Here is a 22,455-nt window from a genome sequence, read left to right on the forward strand (position 1 = left end):
TTCTGGAGAATTCATACCCTATTCCCAATAGAGGGCAATACTGTTCAGCTCTGGTTTAGGGCCTTGGATATCTTCCAGTTCTCCTAAGATTATTCTCTGTGTGCTAATACACTCAAAATATGACAAATGAATTTGGCCGTTGAACCCGAGTTCCAAAACGAGTTTGACTTTACTCCAACCTGCCCTGAAAACACACATCCATTAGAGCAGGGGACTTACACACTAGTTTCGCGAGGAGCAGTTGTTGGCAAGCAACGGTTGCCAGGTTGCTGACTGACAGTTTTCCCTTCAGACCCGGGATTGGTCTCTTTCACCAGGTGACTTAACTACAGAACCGGAGAACCAGATTGCAGACTGCACCCCTCAGCACTTCCCAGGGTCAACTGGCTGTACAAAGCAAACCTAATTATGCTGCGGAAACATCCCAACCTGATATCAGTGGCCAGGGTGGACTCTGTGACAATGTCAACGAGGTACGTGACGGCGGTTATATCTCCCGTCCGTAGCGGCAACATGCCTTGAGTCCTTATCTTTCACTGGTGGGTTATTCATGTTGCTCATTCAGTTAAAACATTACGTCTCATACCTGATATGAGCTATTAAATCACTCAATTAAGAGACGGTTCAGTGAGGAAACGTGTTTAGCCGTGAAACAGTGCCAAACGTTTTAAATCGAAACACTACGGCTGAGGCCAAATGAATGTACATTCAGTGGTTGTTGATTAACAGTAATGGTAGTGTTAATACTATTAGTAGTAATAGGAGCTGTGGTAGTAGTAGTAGTAGTAGTAGCAGCAGCAGTAATAGCAGCTGTAGTAGTAGTTGTAATAGTAGTAGTAGTAACAGTAGTAATAGGAGCAGTAGTAGTAGTAGTAATAGCAGTAATAGGAGCTGTAGTAGTAGTTGTTGTAGCAGGAGCATTAGTAGTAGTACTATTAGGAGTATTAGTAGTAAGAGAAGATGTAGTAGTATTAGTAGTCATAGTATTTGGTGTATCTGTATTAGAAAGTAGTAATGTAGCCATAGTAGCGGTAGCTCAATTAGTACTAGTTATTAATCCTGATACTGCTGCTAGTTATGGTTGTAGTAGCAGTATAAATAGTACTAAGATGAGTACCAGCAGAGGTAGGTCTAGCAGCAGCAGTACCAGTAGTACCAGTACCAACAGAGTCAACCTGCACCTGGTAGGCTATATCCGGGCTCAGTATGGTGACTCGGCCGTGTCTCCAGCGGCTTCCCTGGTCTCCGCTCCTGTACCAGAGTCGTGTAGGGGACCTGGAAGATTTTAGGGGCTGCAAGTAGATGTTGAGCTCCGCTGCGGCGCCACCCTCCATGTGGTACCAGAACATCCAGCACTCTCCACTGGGAGGGGTGGCCTCGTTAGCCCCGGTCACCATTCGGCCCCTGCTGCCGCCCGGGCGCTTCCACAGCTGAGCACTCAAGTAGTAGCCTGGGGAACATAACAACAACCCAGACAAGGTGACGGTGTGTTTGGGTGGATGTTTAAATGTGTGTGTGTGCACGTGCGGGCGTGTGTACAAAAACTTGTGTCTCCCTCACCCACTTCAGTGCCCAGGGTGTGGTCAAGGGCTGGGCTGGAGGTATTGGCCGCCAGGACTCCGGCGTTTCTGTCCCAGCTGAAGTTTCCAGACGTGTCCGCCCGCAGGCCGCACAGGGACCCCTGGAAGGTGCACTCTCTCTCAGGGGGACAGGAGCCATCCGCGCTTCGGCTAACTACCACATCATCAATGGCAATGCTGCCCACCTTGCCATCTACCACAGTTTCCAGAATGAACTGAAAAGTATAGATGGGACTTAGTTCAAATGAATTATGTTTGTGCTTTGCGTACCAAAATCAAAACAAACTATTTACATTTTTTTTTGGGGCTGTTTTTTCCCAACTACCGGAATTACAGTTTTTACCTTGCCTGCTAGGGCATTTAATCTACTGACATTTGGGTTACTGGTCAGATGCTTTAACAGCCAGATTACCCTGATCTCCCCAACACTACGCATACCACACAACTCTTCCTGTTTGTAAAGCTGATACCACACAACTCTTCCTGTTTGTAAAGCTGATACCACACAACTCTTCCTGTTTGTAAAGCTGATACCACACAACTCTTCCTGTTTGTAAAGCTGATACCACACAACTCTTCCTGTTTGTAAAGCTGATACCACATAACTCTCCCTGTTTGTAAAGCTGATACCACAAAACTCTTCCTGTTTGTAAAGCTGATACCACACAACTCTTCCTGTTTGTAAAGCTGATACCACATAACTCTCCCTGTTTGTAAAGCTGATACCACATAACTCTCCCTGTTTGTAAAGCTGATACCACAAAACTCTTCCTGTTTGTAAAGCTGATACCACACAACTCTTCCAGATTGTTCCAGTGTAGGAGACTATGCTGTGAGGTATTCTATACACTGCAAGAGGTATGATACATATGAGGTATATCAAACAGGCATAGTACCTGTAGTGGAGCGTCAGTAGTAAAGGTGAGGTCTGCAAAGCGCCACTTGTTCCCCTGAGTTCCGTGTCTGATCCACACAACAGTCTCTGGTTCCCCTGATGACTTAGTGAGGAACCTCAATGAGCCTGGAACAGAACCACATTGTCTGTTGGTCTGTAGAAGTACTGAGTATTGAGGTCCCTCTGCTTCCTGAAAGCCTGACGCCTCTTGAATTACATTGTTAAAGAGACGTAACACATACAGTAATTGTCTTAAAATATTTAATGTCACCATTATGCAATGGTCTTACCAATATTACTGCCATATATACGATACCAGAAGCTAACACACATTGTGCCTGCTGGTTGAGGGTAGCTGATGAGTCTGGCTGTTGACGATGGGTCTGGATTTCTGGTAGGGTTGTTGGACATGAAATAACCTGGCATCACAATACACACATACCCACACACCACACACACACGCATGTACACACACACGCACAGATTACATATGACCACATTAATGAAACCCAAACAATAAAAAATTTAATTAGCTGAGAATAGCAAACTCCAAAAAAAAAACATACAAAGAAAAGTACAAAGTCAATAGCATTTGTTGAAAACCATCTTTATCTCTCCATCTCTTCATATTTCTATTTCTCCAGCTGCTCATCTCTCCATCTTCTCATCTCTCCATCTCCTCATCTCTCCATCTCTCATCTCTTCATCTCCTCATCTCTCCATCTCCTCATCTCCTCATCTCCTCATCTCCTCATCTCTCCCTCTCTGTTTATCAAAGAGACTCTCTACAGACTATGAGGTTTTGGTAACACTCAGCCGTACCAGAGCCAGATGTGTGGTCTTTTCCTGGTGATCTTTTCCACAGATGGGAAGTGGTCTGGTCTGGGTACCTTCAAACATACCAGGAAGACAGATTGAGGATGATGATGATTTGATGAAAATAAGAATGATTATTGGGACGGGATGATGAGGACCAGAACAAATATGAGGATAAGGATGATGAGAATGATGATTACACGGATGGTCATTATAATACGGATGATTATGGGGAAGATAATGGATGACAGCGAGTGAACGGGTGCTACTGTAATATCATTACCAGGCACAGGTGTCTTTCTCAAAGTCACATGTGAGGTTTTGGGAACCTGTCGGTATGTCCCCCTCCCTGCACCTGTCAAAGCTGATATCATCCAGCACGACGTCCTTTGCACCGAAATATGACGGCTCCACATAAAACACTAACTAAAGAGAGCAAGACAGAGAACATGAACATGTGTGCTGTTATCAATTTACTGTAAGTCACTCTGCATGAGGGTCGGAAAAATGGCTTTGTTGTCAAATGTGCATTTAACATGTGTGTGTGCGTGCGAGGGTGTGTGTGTGTGTGTGTGTGTGTGTGTGTGTGTGTGTGTGTGTGTGTGCGAGCATGTGTTTGTGCGTGTGTGTTAGTTTTCAATGCCAACCTTAAAACCTCCTGGTTGATTACCAATGAAGGCTGTGGATTTCCGCCATTCATTAGTTTGCTGAGGCTTTATGTGCAGGAGATCAGTGGTCACAGAGCCTCGGATCATCTTCAGATACAGATTAGTTGACGAACCCATGTCATAAATGAGGAATGACCAGAAGCTGAAACATTGAGGTGCATCTTCAGCACAACAATTACTTTTCTTATGCAATGATTAAACTATCTATTTACCAAAGGGAGACTCTGACTATTTATTCTTACCTGATCTGGCATCCCAGGGCCCCTGTTTTGTTGACTGAATACTCCAACACAGCCTTTGTAAAGCCTGGACGCGATTCATTTTTCACATGCATGACATGACCTGTGACACATAAACACCTGGATTAAACAGGTCAAGTACTGTGTGTGTGTGTGTGTGTGTTTGTGTGTGTGTTTATGGAGACATTTACCCCATGGTGATCCTGTGGTATGGTCCTGTCCTGGTATCAGGCTGATGTTGGCCATCTCCCATCTCCAGCGATACTGTCCCACACTGATGTCCTTCCAGCCACAAGAGTGGGACTCAAAATCACACGACCCTGAGAGGGGACAGCAAGGTCACGTTCATAAGGCCCCAAATGGAAGAAACTGAAACGTTACTTTTATAGATTTTTTGTTAGTTTGTGAATATGACTCAGCCTTAAGGCTGGGATGAGGCGAGAGAACCTCTGACAATAACAGGATAAAAAAAAGAAAATCAGACAGAAGGTATTTAGCAACTGGTTCCGGTCACTTTCAGATAAAAATATACAAAAATAATATAAAAAAATAGTTTAAAAGTATATAACTGGATAGCTCAGAGTTTGGCTGAGTAGCTGTTGGTGTAGGAAGAGAGACGCACCACAGAACTCTTCCTCACAGTCCTGCCTGAAATCACAGGCAACATCACCAGGGACACATTTCCCAGACGCACACAGGACGTCTCCCTCATGAAAACAGGAAACCAGGACCACAGAAACTGAAAAGGAGCAATTCATAATGGTGGACTAATGGCAACATTCAAACAGTGATTTAGAATTACATTTGAAATGTCTACTCAAAATGTATGAAACAGAACAGGTACCCCATTGTCTGTATGTTACATCATCCAATTTCATAGTATATATGATAAAACCAAAAACATTCTAAAGAAACACATAGTTTTAGGTGGCAATTTAGATATGTTATGATAAATATCCAACTGGTATTTTTCAGAATGTCTTTAATCAAGGGCCATTATAACTAAATACACTTGTTTCCACTTCCTAAAATACCCCTCTTCTCCCTTTCTTCCAATCATACATCATCCCACAAATCCACCTGTCAATTTCAGACAATCTCATCACTGATCAAAACCCCCAGGCGACCATTCCATTCCAGACAGGTCAAGGTAACGGTCACACCACGTGTACCAAAACCACACTAATGTTTCTGCCTGAAGATCATGAAGAGACACAAACACAAATACACCCAAAGGTATTCACAGTAATATCAAAGTCAGTCAATATGGGCGGGAAAACTCACCTGTTAAGAGGACAAATAATCTTCTCATGTTGAACAAAAGTCTGTGTAGCTAAGTCGGCTTGAGGATAAATAAGTGTTGACCAGGGATGATATGAACTATACTCTCTCTTCCAGGAATGTGTTTCACAGAGCATCTTGGACTGATTCCTTTATCTAAATCATTTTGTCTTTCTATGGTTCTTATCACCAGCATGTGCTTAAAGTCCACACAGTGTTCTCATTAAGCTCATCACATTTCCGCTGCTTTGTTTTTATGGCCTAAAGAGTGTTTTCGGGTCAGTGTTCATAAAGAGCATTTCAGAGAAGCAGTGTTGCTCTAGGGCCCTATTTTTCTTTTAGACAATATTGAAGGTTATTTTATCAGAGGGACCTGATGAAGCACTGAGCTGCTCTGTGAAAGTCTGAACCATGTCTGAGTCTGCCTGGTAAAGCACAAAGTGGCTCTAGATTGCTGAATGTCTAGAGATTGACTTGTGTTCCTTGATCTCTCATTGTGTTCACTGACATGGACTTGAGATGGGAACATAGACAGAGTACAGTGTGTCTCCTTGTGGTCAAAGTTGAGGACAGAAGACCAACGAAAGAATTGGAACTGTAGTCTAATGAAAAGAATGGAGACCGTAGACAATTGAAACAAATGGAGACAGTGGACAATTGAAACAAATGGAGACAGTGGACAATTGAAACAAATGGAGACAGTGGACAATTAAAACAAATGGAGACAGTGGACAATTGAAACAAATGGAGACAGTGGACAATTGAAACAAATGGAGACAGTGGACAATTGAAACAAATGGAGACAGTGGACAATTGAAACAAATGGAGGCAGTGGACAATTGAAAAGAACAGAGACAGTCAAGTAATGAAAACAATGGGGATGGTGGACTAATGAAAAGAATGTCAAACAACTGTACAGTTGGACATCAGGGAATTTGAGGTCTCATGCCAATAAGAATTTTCATGATTATAAGGTACTGAAATTCACAGCTGACAGATATGCTAATGCTAGGAAATGTATCGCACAATGGACTCAACCAGTGGAGGGCAAAGCCTGTGATAATCTGAAGGGTGTAGATTAGTCAACTATTCATATTCTAGCATATCTACTGTAAATAGATTAGCATATTTACATACAGTAACGTGAGCTGGGTAAGTATTGGGACAGTGAATAATTTGTTATTTTCTTCTTGGCTCTATACTCTTGTTTTGAGGTTGAGACACACAGGACAGTCTCAGCTTTTGTCACGGTTGTGGGATGAAGAGGACACAGGCGCAGAGTAGAGGTAGGTAAGGTAATCCATTTAATACAAAATAAAGAATGCAGGACTCCAACAAAACAAAAAGCAGCAACCAGTGACGTGGGTATTCCTTACACAGGATAAACAAAACCAAAATGAACCACGCCTTGGGGCCTACAAACTAAACTTAAATAGGGTCCCCAATTGGAGGCAATGACTAACACCTGCCTCCAATTGGGGAAACCAAAAAAAGGAGTAGAGGTGGCTAAAGGCCACCTCCTGTCCTGTCCTGGCTATGCCCCGAGCCCAGCGCAGAGATGGCTAGGGGCACAGCCAGGACGTGACAGTACCCCCCCCCAAAGGCGCGGGCTCCCGACCGCAAGACCGGGACGACCACACCCGGACCGGCGGAGGCTCAGCGCCCGGAGCCGCCGGCACAGGCCGGGGAGGCGGAGCCGCAGGGACAGGCCAGGGAGGCAGAGGGTCAGGAGACGGGAGAGCCGGCGGAGGGACAGGAACCGGCAGGAGAGCCGGCGGCGGGTCGACAGCCGGCGGAGAAGCAGGAGCCGGGGGAACCGGCGGAGGGTCGACAGCCGGCGGAGGAGCAGGAACCGGGGGAGCCGGTGGAGGAATAGGAGACGGGGAAACCGGCGGAGGGTCAGGAGCCGGCGGAAGAGCCGGCGGAGGAGCAGGAGACGGGGGAGCCGGCGGGGGAATAGGAGCCGGCGGAGGAGCAGGAGCCGGGGGAGGCGGCGGAGGGTCCGGAGCCGGCGGGAGAGCCGGCGGAGGAGTAGGAGACGGGGGAGCCGGCGGGGGAATAGGAGCCGGCGGAGGAGCAGGAGCCGGGGGAGGCGGCGGAGGGTCCAGAGCCGGCGGAAGAGCCGGCGGAGGAGCAGGAGATGGGGAAACCGGCGGAGGGTCAGGAGCCGGCGGAAGAGCCGGCGGAGGAGTAGGAGCCGGCGGAGGAGCAGGAGACGGGGGAGCCGGCGGGGGAATAGGAGCCGGTGGAGGAGCAGGAGCCGGGGGAGCCGGCGGAGGGTCCGGAGCCGGCGGAAGAGCCGGCGGAGGAGTAGGAGCCGGGGGAGCCGGCGGAGGAATAGGAGACGGGGGAGCCGGCGGAGGGTCAGGAGCCTGCGGAAGAGCCGGCGGAGGAGTAGGAGACGGGGAAACCGGTGGAGGGTCAGGAGCCGGCGGAAGAGCCGGCGGAGGAGTAGGAGCCGGCGGAGGAGCAGGAGCCGGTGGAGGAGCAGGAGCCGGTGGAGGAGCAGGAGCCGGGGGAGCCGGCGGAGGGTCCGGAGCCGGCGGAAGGGCCGGCGGTGGGTCCGGAGCCGGCGGAAGAGTCGGCGGAAGAGCCGGCGGAGGGTCCGGAGCCGGCGGAAGAGCCGGCGGAGGAGTAGGAGCCGGGGGAGCCGGCGGAGGAATAGGAGCAGGCAGAGGAATAGGAGACGGGGGAGCCGGCGGAGGAATAGGAGCCGGCGGAGGCATAGGAGACAGGGGAGCCGGCGGAGGAATAGGAGCCGGCAGCAGGTCGGCAGCCGGCGGAGGAGCAGGAGCCGGGGGAGCCGGCGGAGGGTTGACGGCCGGCGGGGGAGCAGGAGCCGGCGGAGGAGCAGGAGACGGGGGAGCTGGCGGGGGAATAGGAGCCGGTGGAGGAGCAGGAGCCGGGGGAGCCGCCGGAGGGTCAGAACCCTGTGGGAGAGCCGGCGAAGGAGCCGGAGACAGGGAAGCCGGCGGAGGGTCAGGGAGAGCCGGCGGAGGGTCAGGGAGAGCCGGGACAGGCGAGGGCGCCGCTGAGGCCGGGACAGGCGAGGGCGCCGCTGAGGCCGGGACAGGCGAGGGCGCCGCTGAGGCCGGGACAGGCGAGGGCGCCGTAGGACGATGCGGGGGCTCCTGGGCAGGTGAAGGCGCTGCGGGACAAGGCGGCCAGTCCACCGCGGGCTCGGGCGGCGGCCAGTCATCCGCGGCCTCGTGCGGCGGCGGCCAGTCATCCGCGGCCTCGGGCGGCCAGTCAACCGCTGGCTCGGGCGGCGGCGGCCAGTCATCCACGGCCCCGGGCGGCGGCGACCAGTCATCCTCTGGCTCGGGCGGCGGCGGCCAGTCATCCGCGGGCCCGGGCGGCGGCGGCGGCCAGTCATCCGCGGGCCCGGGCGGCGGCGGCCAGTCATCCGCGGGCCCGGGCGGCGGCGGCCAGTCATCCGCGGGCCCGGGCGGCGGCGGCCAGTCATCCACGGGCCCGGGCGGCGGCCAGTCCACGGCGGGTCCTGGCGGCGGCGAAAACAGGGCAGCGGGAGGAGCTGGCGGCTGAGGCCACTGGGCAGCGGGTGGAGCTGGCGGCTGAGGCCACTGGGCAGCGGGTGGAGCTGGCGGCTGAGGCCACTGGGCAGCGGGTGGAGCTGGCGGCTGAGGCCACTGGGCAGCGGGAGGAGCTGGCGGCTGAGGCCACTGGGCAGCGGGAGGAGCTGGCGGCTGAGGCCACTGGGCAGCGGGTGGAGCTGGCGGCTGAGGCCACTGGGCAGCGGGTGGAGCTGGCGGCTGAGGCCACTGGGCAGCGGGAGGAGCTGGCGGCTGAGGCCACTGGGCAGCGGGAGGAGCTGGCGGCTGAGGCCACTGGGCAGCGGGTGGAGCTGGCGGCTGAGACCACTGGGCAGCGGGTGGAGCTGGCGGCTGAGGCCACTGGGCAGCGGGTGGAGCTGGCGGCGGAGGCCACTGGGCAGCGGGAGGAGCTGGCGGCGGAGGCCACTGGGCAGCGGGGGGCGCTGGCAGCGCTGACTGCGTCTCCCAGGCAGCGGGGGGCACTGGCTGCGGCTCCCAAGCAGCGGGGGACGCTGGCTGCGGCTCCCAAGCAGCGGGGAGCGCTGGCTGCGGCTCCCAGGCAGCGGGGGGCGCTGGCTGCGGCTCCCGGGCAGCAGGGGGCGCTGGCGGCGCTGGCTGCGGCTCCCAGGCAGCGGGGGGCGCTGGCTGCGGCTCCCGGGCAGCAGGGGGCGCTGGCGGCGCTGGCTGCGGCTCCCAGGCAGCGGGGGGCGCTGGCTGCAGCTCCCAAGCAGCGGGGGGCGCTGGCTGCGGCTCCCAAGCAGCAGGGGGCGCTGGCGGCGCTGGCTGCGGCTCCCAGGCAGCGGGGGACGCTGGCTGCAGCTCCCAAGCAGCGGGGGGCGCTGGCTGCGGCTCCCAAGCAGCAGGGGTTGCTGGCGGCGCTGGCTGCGGCTCCCAGGGAGCGGGGAGCGCTGGCTGCGGCTCCCAGGGAGCGGGGAGCGCTGGCTGCGGCTCCCGGGCAGCAGGGGGCGCTGGCTGCGGCTCCCAGGCAGCGGGGGGCGCTGGCTGCGGCTCCCAGGCAGCGGGGGGCGCTGGCGGCGCTGGCTGCGGCTCCCAGGGAGCGGGGAGCGCTGGCTGCGGCTTCCGGGCAGCGGGGGGCGCAGGCTGCGGCTTCCGGGCAGCGGGGGGCGCAGGCTGCGGCTTCCGGGCAGCGGGGGGCGCAGGCTGCGGCTTCCGGGCAGCGGGGGGCGCAGGCTGCGGCTCCCGGGCAGCGGGGGGCGCTGGCTGCGGCTCCCGGGCAGCGGGGGGCGCTGGCTGCGGCTCCCGGGCAGCAGGGGGCGCTGGCTGCGAGAACCGGTACGGCGGGTCCCGATAGCCCCACCAGTCCTCACATCTCCCAACATCAGGGAAAGCCCTCATAGGCCCCCCCGGCGTTGTTGCCCGACGCCTAGGAGCTGGCACCGGGCAGGGCTGGGGCACCTGGACTACCCCACACGTGAGCACGGGTGGCACGGCCGCGTCCTTCCATTCCGCCTGCCCCCACAGCACCCCGCCAAGAAATTCTTGGGGCGGACACACGGAGGTTTGCTTACGTCGCCTCCGTCGACGTCTCCTCCGGGGTGGATGCTGTGGAGGCCCGGTGTGCCGCAGAGGACAGTAGGGGTTCTCCTCCTCCTCGGTGTCGCTGTCCGGCCAACCGAGGAGTTCCCCTACCGTCCATTTCTGCTGTGTCTCTTGGTGGTGGTTCATTCTGTCACGGTTGTGGGATGAAGAGGACACAGGCGCAGAGTAGAGGTAGGTAAGGTAATCCATTTAATACAAAATAAAGAATGCAGGACTCCAACAAAACAAAAAGCAGCAACCAGTGACGTGGGTATTCCTTACACAGGATAAACAAAACCAAAATGAACCACGCCTTGGGGCCTACAAACTAAACTTAAATAGGGTCCCCAATTGGAGGCAATGACTAACACCTGCCTCCAATTGGGGAAACCAAAAAAAGGAGTAGAGGTGGCTAAAGGCCACCTCCTGTCCTGTCCTGGCTATGCCCCGAGCCCAGCGCAGAGATGGCTAGGGGCACAGCCAGGACGTGACAGCTTTTACTCAAGGCTATTTGTCTACATTGGATTAAATATTTATAATTGACTAGTTTTTGAATGTTTTCTGCCCACATTTGGAGAAAATTATATATTGTCCAAATGAAGCACTTATTTTTTGAATTTGGTTGCTTGTCATTTGTATACAATAACCGCCTAAAGTCTGTGACCCATTGAACCCACTAGACACTAGGTATCTTCTCTGGTGATGCTCTGCCAGGCTAAACTGCAAACTGGATCATAAGGTATGTCTGCCAGCAAGTTGTCTAGTCCATCAGCTGGATTTGGTAGGTTCAAATAATTGATGTTTTAAAAACATATTTACAATGAGCTGCAGCCATGTCATGCTATAAATATGAATACCCTTGGCTATTTTAATATCATAAATATGCCTGCTATTCCTCCATGTTATAAGACCACAGACTTAAGACTGGTTGGCTACCATAGAAACAGTTTAAAAAACAAGACTGAAGTTAGACTTTTCTAGTGTTCTCTAAGCTACCGGTTCTGACGACAACTCCGTTGATTGTTGATTGCTTACAATGTTCTGGGTTTTGAATGGTTTGTTTTTTGTTTGTCTGGGCCTTGGTGTTAGAAAAGCTATTTAGAAATAAAGAAGCTCTTTTTTACCCTGCCAGTTCATGGGAGGCATAGGGTGCTTTGTGGACGACCTCTGTCCACGACCAGAGACTCACCGGCCACTGGCCCCTGCCCATTAGAAGCCTCAGGTGCCACAGAGAGGAAAGACTCTCCCCAACTACAGCCCAGGAGGAGGCGCAGGCCACCACTGGTCACCTCTGGAAAGACAAGGAGACGCCCTCCTCATGAAAGACTGGAAGCAGACTCTGTGAAGAGGCTTGGGTCTCCACACAAAAGGAGACTAAATGCTCCACAACATTATCAAGAGACGCCACTCTCAGATGGTGAGGGACAAAGCTCCTAGATGTCAGCAGAGGAGAGAGTCAGTGATTGAAGAGGAGAGTGAGAACAGAGAGGAAAACGAGAAAGAAGCTGGCAGAAGCTGGTCCCGCTCTGGCAGTGATAGGGAACCATCGGGAGAGAGAAGGAGAAAGACAGGAGAGAGAAGGAGAAAGACAGGAGAGAGAAGGTAGTAGAACACTAGGTCAGGCAGCTCAGCTGTTGCCAGAGATATCAGGGCTCAGGGTCAGAACGTTCTCAACCAAGGGAGAACGCAAGAGGCCGAACGACACCTGGACTAAAAGGCAGTGATCCCACCAACAAGGAACCTACTGCTCCGTCCAGAGCCAAGAACCGACAGGTGAAAACCAGCGCGGTCCGATAGATGCAGCCCAGGGAGCGAGGCAAAGCCAGGGACACAGGGGGACGAGTCATCACTCCCGAGATGACGCAGGAGTCAAAGTGAGACGTCCAGCAGACGTACACATACAGACTCAGGCCCAGAGCCGCAGCTCCGCATGCGCTGGATGAGATTCACGCTCCAGCCAGTAGAGAGGGAGGGGAGACCAAGGAGGAGGAGGAGGAGGAGGACATGGAAGAGAACAGCGGAGTCCTGTCCTGCTCCGCACCGAGGGGAGGGAGGAGAGGAGGGTTGGTCCTGGGATGGCGTCGTGCCAACACCCAACAGGGGAGAAAAACCGGGGGAGGAAAAGTGGTCCTTGGAGGGAGGGAGGAGTCAAAACGATATAACCACCAGTCCTGAGAGACCCATGATTGTGCATCACCTTACCCGACAGAGGAGAGCCCAGGTGATGAACTCACTACACAAACCACAAGTTAGCTCTGGGACATCATCATCCTTCTCAGACTCCAGCACATTTCACCATGGACCCAACCCCGGTAAGACCCGGCTACGCGCTACACTGGGCCCAGATGGTTTAGTGCTGTCCGGCTTCCGTGGCAGTCAGACGAATAGTCTCAATGTTCTGTGTATGCTGAGCTTTGTCACATGCAAAACTGTATTACTTACAGGCCGATTTGAGTCTCTTTACACAGCGGCGAGCATGCTGGGTGAAGGAGGTTATGGGTCGGTATTTGCCAGAGTGATGGTCAACGGTGAAGCTCATGCCAATTCCATGTTGATTTCTTACTCCAGTCATACGGCTGGATTACCAGGACAACATTCAAGTGTTTTCCGTAGAGATGTAAAAGCACAGGAAATCAGGATTTGTTTTTAATTGTGCTGCTTTTCATTCAGGTGGCCATAAAGTACGGAACCAGGGCAACGGCCGAGCCATATGTGAACCTGGTAGGTAAGCGGTCGGCACGACCACACAGACCTTTAAATCTAGGTACACCGAAGTCCCTCTGTCACGTGTGGAAAACGCATCACACATGGCAGGCCCACCTATAACTCACAGTGTGAGTAAAGCTATTTACTAATAACAAATTAGTATTTTTATTATTGTTAGGGCTGTTATTTGTAGTAAATTATTAATCACTGACTTAAACAGATACACTTCAGAGAAGTGGATTTTACTCAGAAACTGCATATGAACGGGTTACAGCTCCCATCTTAGACCAGGCCTTGCGTATTTGCCCTCCAGGCACAGAGCAGTTCTGTCCTCCAGTGGTTGCGTAGTGATGAGTACCAGGGCCGCACCGCCACCATCTGGTCACTGGGGGTACTGCTCTATATCATGGTGTGTGGACGTCTACCTTCCAACAATGAGGCTGACATTATTGCAGGGTGCCGGCAGCTGAACAAGGGATTGACCAACAGTGAGAGTATAAACAATGATCTGAAATAACTTTACTGATGAACTGCATCCAGTAGAGAGAGGGAAAGAGAATCCAACATTTCTGTTATGTTTGAGTGCGTATTTTGTACTTGTGTATACATAACTTTATTAAAGGTCTCCAAAGACAAATATTCATTTGAGAAGGTGTCTGAAGACCAGCCCACCATCACTGTTCCTTCACCACGTAGAATGTAAGCTGATCAGATGGTGTCTGCAACAAGATCCCAACAGGAGGCACAGCAAGAGCTGTAGGAGACTAAAAGGGACCTACCACCTGGGTCACCTGGGAACATTATCATTCCTCCCAAGAAACTCTGTTCTTCCTCCTCCTCGGTCATCATACCTCCCCCGGTCAAATGTCACCTTCCCCTTGGTCAAGTATCCGCTCTCCCCTTGTCAAACATCACCCGTTTAAGCTTCAGTCCTCCCCTGGTCAATCGTCAGTCCTCCCCTGGTCAATCGTCAGTCCTCCCCTGGTCAATCGTCAGTCCTCCCCTGGTCAATCTTCAACCCTCCCCTGGTCAATCCTCAATCCTCCCCTGGTCAATCGTCAGCTAAGCAAGTATACAACAATATTTCAATAAAGTTGACATTTTGTAATTATGAGAGCGAAAAACATAATTTTCAAATTGATCTTACCTTAGACAAGCTAGCACCTCTTCTGTATTGAGTCCATGTGATAATAGTTCCAGTTTTTCTGCTCGTTTTATTCGCTGGGGAAAATCGTATATTTTGACTGATACTTTACTAAGGGGATTGCTGATGTTTGACTGGAGGAGGGCTGACGATTGACAACGGTAAGATTGACGACTGACAAGGGGAGTGCTGATGATTGACAAGGGGAGGACTGATGATTGACAAGGGGAGTGCTGATGATTGACAAGGGGAGGACTGATGATTGACCAGGGGAGGACTGATGATTGACCAGGGGAGGACTGATGATTGACAAGGGGAGGGCTGATGATTGACAAGGGGAGTGCTGATGATTGACAAGGGGAGTGCTGATGATTGACCAGGGGAGGACTGATGATTGACCAGGGGAGGACTGATGATTGACCAGGGGAGGACTGAAGCTTAAACGGGTGATGTTTGTCAAGGGGAGAGCGGATACTTAACTAGGGCAGGGGTGACGTTTGACCGGGGGAGGTCTGATGACCGAGGAGGAGGAAGAACAGAGTTTCTGGGGAGGAATGATAACGTTCCTAATATGGATGCTGTACAAGAGACATGTTTACATTTACAGTAACTGTTGTGTTACCGGTTCAGTGTCATTCATCTCTAAATATCTAAACTACCTCATTTTTGAATCAACTAAGCTTGCTCGGTCTATGCCAGTAGATTTCAATAGTAAAATTATATATTGTGAATTCCTTCATTTCAATGCAGTGATGGATTTAGTTTCCTTTCTTGACTGACAGAAAAATTTTAAGGTACAGCAACATTTGTAAGATACAAGTGACACGAGACAGAAAAAGAGAGGTGAGGTGATAGAGTAGATAGGCAGATATTACATGCAGAACAAATTATAAGCAGAATAATAGTGTATCAATTATTTCAAATGTAATGGACATTTTTAATCCCCAGAAATAATAAAAAAAACAAACAGAATATAGTCAGATTTCTGTTTATTATATCCAGAAAGGTTATATTGTACATATAAAAACATTTTGATAAGGCATTTGGTCATTGGATTTAGAACGTTTTCACTTTACACTACAGTAACATATTTCCTAAAATATACAGGTGGAAAATTGAAGACATGGTTTATTTGCTAGTTGGAATTTGTGAAATAAAAAAAGGATGTCCTCTGGGACTTTTGTACAGGAAAATGTGAGAGCATCACTACATTGCTAAGGACTTGTTGGTAACATTGCTGTCCCTAACCTGTCAGCGCTGTTAATCAGAGCCAAGTAGGACTTGGCTCTGACAGGACAAACAGACCTAAAATCAGGTCAACTTGTCCCAGCATAATCACACACAAACTGATCTCTATATGAGAGGAAATGGAAGCTTACTGCATGGTGACATCTACACACGTGACGACAGAACCAAATCCACCTCGGAAAATGGCAGATTTTTTAAAGGCATCATGACTATGTAAATTTGACAGTAAGAGTATTCCTCATTTTCTTTGACCAAAAGACACAAAATAATCTGACATTGGATTCTGATCAAATATCTTTTAGCATTTTAACTTCTCAAGGGGCCATTTGCGACAGTAACACTGATATAATCTTGCACCCTTGTGGGTGTTGAGAGAAAACCTGTTTTCGAGTAAAGTACTCATAAAGTGTCTCTGGATATAAGTGCCAAACTAAAATCAGATTTTCCCGGTCCTACGATTTTATTAAATCCTATCTAAAAAAGGCAAAACCGATCCTAGTTCAGCACGCGTTCTCCGAGACGCTAAATGAGTACAGGCCTTGGGGATTTTATGGCCAGCACATCCCCTGAGTGTTTGGTCCCAGTGGCAGTCAGTCGCGCCCAGGACGGCTTTACACAGTCTTCCTGGCAGTCAGAACTCTCACGATGGAGCCGACTCCTCCAGCAGAGAGGGCCTAGAACACACACAAACACCACTGCATGGATCTGCCGCCTAAACTACAGTGCATGTTTACTTCAGCGTCATTCATTCGTAAAGGAAATCCACTTGTGTCATCAATCATGTGGCAGACAGAAGTACACACACACACACACACCTTCCAGCCATACACCCTGGCCTTCCAGCCACATACACCCTGGCCTTCCAGCCACATACACCCTGGCCTTCCAGCCACATACACCCTGGCCTTCCAGCCACATACACCCTGGCCTTCCAGCCACATACACCCTGGCCTTCCAGCCACATACACCCTGGCCTTCCAGCCACACACACCCTTGCCTTCCAGCCACACACACCCTGGCCTTCCAGCCACACACACCCTGGCCTTCCAGCCATACACCCTGGCCTTCCAGCCATACACCCTGGCCTTCCAGCCACATACACCCTGGCCTTCCAGCCACATACACCCTGGCCTTCCAGCCACATACACCCTGGCCTTCCAGCCACATACACCCTGGCCTTCCAGCCACATACACCCTGGCCTTCCAGCCACATACACCCTGGCCTTCCAGCCACATACACCCTGGCCTTCCAGCCACACACACCCTTGCCTTCCAGCCACACACACCCTGGCCTTCCAGCCATACACCCTGGCCTTCCAGCCATACACCCTGGCCTTCCAGCCATACACCAACACACCACCAAGGGTCTTACCTTTTCATGCCACTGCAGCAGTGTAGCACTGCTGTTTTCAGAGGGCGTCTCGAAGCCCTTGTAGATGTACTTCATGAGCAGGTCAACTCCATTCTTGTCCAGTGACTGGACAGCTTTCTCAATGTCGCCACTTTTGAAGGCGGTCAGCACTTTGAGCACCAGAGCCTCAGCACGATCCTATTACCGCATGCACGCACGCACACACGCACAAACACATGCGCACAAACACACGCGCACAAACAAACACTGCAATTTTTATATCTTCTGCTACAGAAGTAGACACATTAACATGCCTTAACCATGTACTAGGTAGGAGTTTTTTTCTGTTAATAAACAAAAGTTTTGTCCCCTATAAACATGTATAAACTAATGAGGCCCCCTAAGAGTTGTTTAGCAACACAGGCAGTTCAGTCCAGTTTATAATTATTGGAGCGTGCCGCTACTTTCCAGCCAAAGAAGCGAAAGAAGACTTAGGCTAGCTCTCTATAGCTAGCCACCAGGTATGCTAAGCTTCCTAACAATAGAAAGGCTAAGAACAACATTGTTTTGTTTTTTGGAACAGGTAATTCTAAGTTTCATATTATTATCAGGAACTTAATTCGCTACTGGGCACTGACGCGGAACCGCTTTCTGACCAGTGAGTAATTGCAAAGATCCAACCTAGTGCAGCTTTAACTGAATGATGTCATCATGTGTGAAAAACAAAATATAGAGAAGTGTAAAAATAAAAGGAACATGACTGAACACCACGGTCTGTTCCAGCAGGGGTTCTTAACTCCAAGCCTGGGGACCCAGACTGCTGCTTGTTTTCTATTCTGCAAGATAGTTCATTGAATTCACCATGTGTTCCAAGTCTAAATTAGTAAATATTTAGAATATCTAGAATGATAACCAGCAGTACTTTGGGTCCCAGGGCCTGGAGTTGAGAACCACTGCGTTACAGGCAACCAGTACAGTTCCAAAAACGATAGTGGCTGTTTATTAAGATTTTGTGTGGTGTTACTGTCATCAAGGCCCACCTTAACATTTTGGTTTTTGGTATTGATGGGGGGATTCTTCAGCACTGCCTGTAGAGCTTCCATCAGGTTCCCTGTGCATCAAAATGTTAAGGAAAACAGGCAGACTGTGACAGTGTCACACTGATGAGAGAAGATTGGTCTGTTTGATTTGCCTCTCTTTGAATCACGTCGCTTTTATGTTTCAGAAACTCGGTGACTGACTCACGGACAACGGACAGACAGACTGACTGACTGACTGGTGGAATTTACTTCCTTACCACCCCCCAACTTGCCTGAACATGCTTTAAAACAAAATGTCTTAATGTCACGATTCGACTATTCCTCCCAGAACTCCTACAACCACTAACACGATCTCATACTTAAGACAAATACCAGATTTAACAAAATACAAAAAAATAAAGGTAGAATGGCATGGAAGCACCACGCCCTTGACTTGAGTATTACACGCGAATAATAATTTGCAAAATTGCAACTAACACCACTAGGCAGAGGGTATGCATTGCAACGCTGTAGAAAAATTGCATCGGCTTTACGCCACTCCGTTAAATGTAATAAATCAAATCGGTGTAAAGGATATTGTCTGATCAGCGAATCCACTTCTGCTTCATCTGGACCGACCTGACTCTCTCCATTATCCTCATCGTCAACGAATTTGTTCTCGTCGTACTCGTCAACATCTACCTTCCTGAACTGGTTCGAATCAGTATTCTTCGACATTTTGACGGCACCTTTTGTTGTTTAAAGAGGTATTGCGGACAATACTGCACTGTGTCTGTGCTCTTGCTACAGTTCAAAAAATTCTGCTTTGGTTTCCTGTCTTGCACTGACAGCTTAACTTCCGCATAGAAGGCGCCCTCTAGTGGTTAATGTCTATTATCTAAATGGAGCAATGCACGTAAGTGACAGTAGATGGCATTAGAGGACAAGAAAACGCTAGCTCTTCTTGGAATGCCGTCATTCATGCCCTGAACTGTGAAGTGGGCTAATGCACTGTTATTGAAGAAATGTGTTCAGTTCTTTGCACTTTGCCTACCAGAACTTTTCTTGAAGTTTCGATGGTGTTTAGGTCTGGTGATTGGGGGAGGCCATGGAAGGCAATTGGCATCATCCTGTTGTTCAAAAAACCACTGTTGAATTTGTTTAGCAGTGTGTATAGGAGCAATATCATCCTGGAATATTGGAACATCATGGGGTACAGTGTTTACACAATGGGGTGCATCTGTTCTTGTAAAATGGACTAATATTCCTTGATCATTATACAACCATGCAGAGCAATCATCTTAATCAGTGACTCCCATGAGATGGCTTCCCACACAATTACGGATCCCCCACCATGTGTAACAGTTGGCATCGCTGGGGGCCAAAGGCATCCTTTGGCTTTCTCCAAACATGAACCCGTCAGGATGTAGGAAATAGGATGAAACGTGAATAATCAAACCCTATTACTTTTTTCCATTACTCAGGGGTCAAGATTTTGTGCTCAAGAGACCAAGTTATGCATCGTTGTATGTTGCTGTTAGATACAGAGGGTTTCTGGATGTTAGCCCTGTCATAAATTCCAACTTTGTTAAGCTCACACCGTACAGTTTTTGTTTAGACTGGGGCCACAGAGGTGCTGATTCAATGCTGGTGGTCATTTTCAAGGCTGTGCTTTTGGAGCGTTGACCAAATATCCTGTTACGTGTCCATCTGCCCGTCAGTCAGCGTCAACTTGAGACTACTGTTCCTCTTTGCCGATGAAATGTGTCCACATTTGGCATTATGCTGTCAACAAACGGTTCCCCTTGACACATTCAATAATTTAGCTGTTTTTGTGACCGATGCAATTCGGGCACCGGCTGTTTGGTCTCTCTGGAACTCTTGTTCGTTTTTGTTCTGTACAAAAGGTCATTATACAGTTTCTTGTGAGATGGCAAAGAAATTCCGGGAACACATTTGAAGTTTCTTTTTTGTTTTTGCTTCTTACCATCTCACAGTATATCGTTTAACTTTTAGCATTCATTGTAATTGATAGTGTTTTTGCTAGCAAAGAAACATATTGCTGATAAATAACTTCAAACAAACTTAGCAAGTGTACTCAAGATTTTGGCTGGTACTGTATCTTTAACAACTTTTCACAATATATAATTATAATTACTACAAACCAGTAAGTATATCACCCACCTTAAGTTTGAAGTTAACTGTAGAATCTGTTTATTGTTAGGCATTAAAACACCATTCACCCAAGATGCCAAGTATACCCTTGTAGAAATGACCATCCTGCCAAAATTCATTTCATTTTCAATGGCTGAAAATAATTGAAAAATAATTGCAAATGTTATCACACCTCTGTTTCCTGCACCTGCCGAACACCAATTTGAAATGATTTCCTTATATATCTTTTTTTAACACAGTGGATATAAAAAGTATACACACCCCTGTTAAAATGCCAGGTTCTTGTGATGTAAAATAATGAGACAAAGATAAATCATTTCAGAACTTCTTCCACCTTTAATGTGGCCTATAACATGAACAATTCAATTGAAAAACGAACAAATCTTAATAATAACCTGGTTGCATAAGTGTTCACACCCTTAAACTAATACTGCTCCTGTGCACAGCCCTCTTCAGATCACCCCACAGATGTTCAATTGGATTCAGGTCTGGGTTCTGGCTGGGCCATTCCAAAACGTTAATCTTGTTTGGGTGAAGCCATGCTTTTGTTGATTTGTATGTGTGCTTTGGGTTTGTCGTGCTGAAAGATGAACTTCATCTTCAGCTTTCTAACGGACGCCTGAAGGTTTTGTGCCAAAATTGCCTGATATTTGGAACTGTTCATAACACATTTTCACATTTTCCCACATGGTTTTGGGGGATTTGATGTTTGTTTTTGCAAACTTCAGCAGGGCTTTTTCTTTGTAAGAAAAGGCTTCTGTCTTGCCACCCTACCCCATAGCCCATTCATATGATGAATACGGGAGATTGTTGTCACAAGTAGCACACAGCCAGTACTTGCAAGAAATTCCTGCAGTTCCTTTAATGTTCCTGTAGGGCTCTTGGAAGCCTCCCTGATCAGTTTTCTTCTCGTCTTTTCATCAATTTTGGAGGGACATCCAGTTCGTGGTAATGTCTCTGTTGTGCCATATTTTCTCCACTTGATGATGACTGTCTTCACTGTGTTCCATGGTATATCTAATGCTTTGGAAATTATTTTGTACCCTTCTCCTGACTGATATCTTTCAACAATGAGATCCCTCTGATGCTTTGGAAGCTCTTTGCGGACCATGGCTTTCGCTCTGAGATGCAACAAAGAAAATGTCAGGAAAATCCTACTAGAACAGCTGAACTTTATTTGTGATTAATCAGAGTCACTTTAAATGATGGCAGGTGTGTAATGACTTCTATTTAACATGAGTTTGAATGTGATTGGTTAATTCTGAACACAGCCACATCCCCAGTTATAAGAGGGTGTGCACACTTATGCAACCAGGTTATTGTAAGGTTTTAATTTTATATTTTCCCCCCTCGAAGATTTCAGTTTGTTTTTCAATTGAATTGTTCACATTATAGGTCACATTAAAAGTGGAAGAATTTCTGAAATTATTTATCTTTGTCACATTCTTTTACATCACAAAAACCTGGCATTTTCACAGGGGTGTGTATACTTTTTATATCCACTGTATATATAACACACATTATCATTGAGATTGTGTGTTATCCAAATATGACCAAATATCCTGTTACGTGTCCATCTCCAGTCAGCGTCAACTTGAGACTACTGTTCCTCTTTGCAATTGTATTCTATTAAAAATCAGAATTCTTTGTCACTTGACTCGTTAACTGGTTAAATTATGCTGAAATAAATAAATTAAATAAGCACAAAAACATTTTTTCTTTTTTATTTCTGCACCTTTTCTTACCCTGATCCTGGCAGCCCAACTATCTACTGGTAATAAAATCCAATGCGGTTTTTGTCACATTTATCTATTTGATAAATGTGTTATCATACCAAAATACAACCCGCAGACAAGACTCTCACTGAAAATAATTTTGCATTTGGGCACTGCACCATTTGTACCTGTAAAATAATAATCAAGAAAAAGATAACAGTTGGGCTTTCTGTGTAAACATGGATGTGTCTTGTTTTCTGGTCACAGGTATCCTCCACAAGCTGGGACACAGACTCTACACAGAAAACATGATAAAACATCTCTCAGTCCTGATATCATACACAATCACTATAGATAATAAAGAACAAAATTCCCTGTGGTCTTTTGGTGAGTGAATTACCCCTTACCTTTTGGTTCCTTGTGTTTTTGTAGATATTGTCTCTTTGCCAGATAACGTGTCATCTAGGTTAACAGGGGGTCACAGTGACATCAGCATGAGTCACACACAATCCCACTCTCCCTGAA

General features: G+C 48.8%; 2 protein-coding genes across 2 annotated transcripts; both read right to left on the reverse strand.

Moving 5' to 3' along the window:
• Nucleotides 1–7,317: 7,317 nt before the first annotated feature.
• LOC117593914 (vegetative cell wall protein gp1-like) lies at nucleotides 7,318–8,337 on the reverse strand (the record flags this gene model as incomplete). Its single annotated transcript, XM_034290613.1, has 1 exon — nucleotides 7,318–8,337. A coding segment is annotated over one exon (1,020 nt), but the record flags the coding sequence as incomplete, so codon positions are not given.
• A 7,463-nt stretch (nucleotides 8,338–15,800) lies between these two features.
• Nucleotides 15,801–18,895, reverse strand: LOC105028803 (actin-related protein 2/3 complex subunit 5). Its single transcript, XM_010901813.3, has 4 exons — nucleotides 18,639–18,895; nucleotides 18,062–18,134; nucleotides 17,043–17,219; nucleotides 15,801–16,344 (listed from the first exon to the last, which is right to left on the reverse strand). The coding sequence occupies exons 1-4, from the start codon at nucleotides 18,776–18,778 to the stop codon at nucleotides 16,282–16,284; spliced, it is 453 nt and encodes a 150-aa protein (XP_010900115.1). The 5' UTR covers nucleotides 18,779–18,895; the 3' UTR covers nucleotides 15,801–16,281.
• Nucleotides 18,896–22,455: the final 3,560 nt, after the last annotated feature.

The sequence above is a fragment of the Esox lucius genome, chromosome 3 (assembly GCF_011004845.1).
Source record: "Esox lucius isolate fEsoLuc1 chromosome 3, fEsoLuc1.pri, whole genome shotgun sequence".
In the NCBI taxonomy this organism is placed as follows: domain Eukaryota; kingdom Metazoa; phylum Chordata; class Actinopteri; order Esociformes; family Esocidae; genus Esox; species Esox lucius.

Coding starts and splice junctions, on each gene's coding strand:
- LOC105028803 (XM_010901813.3), bottom strand. CDS start 18,778: ATGTCGAAGAATACTGATTCGAACCAGTTCAGGAAGGTAGATGTTGAC. Junction 18,135..18,638: donor GTGGATTCGCTGATCAGACA/ATATCCTTTACA, acceptor ATTTTGATGCAC/AGGGAACCTGATGGAAGCTC. Junction 16,345..17,042: donor TGCTGCAGTGGCATGAAAAG/GTAAGACCCTTG, acceptor TGTGTGTTCTAG/GCCCTCTCTGCTGGAGGAGT.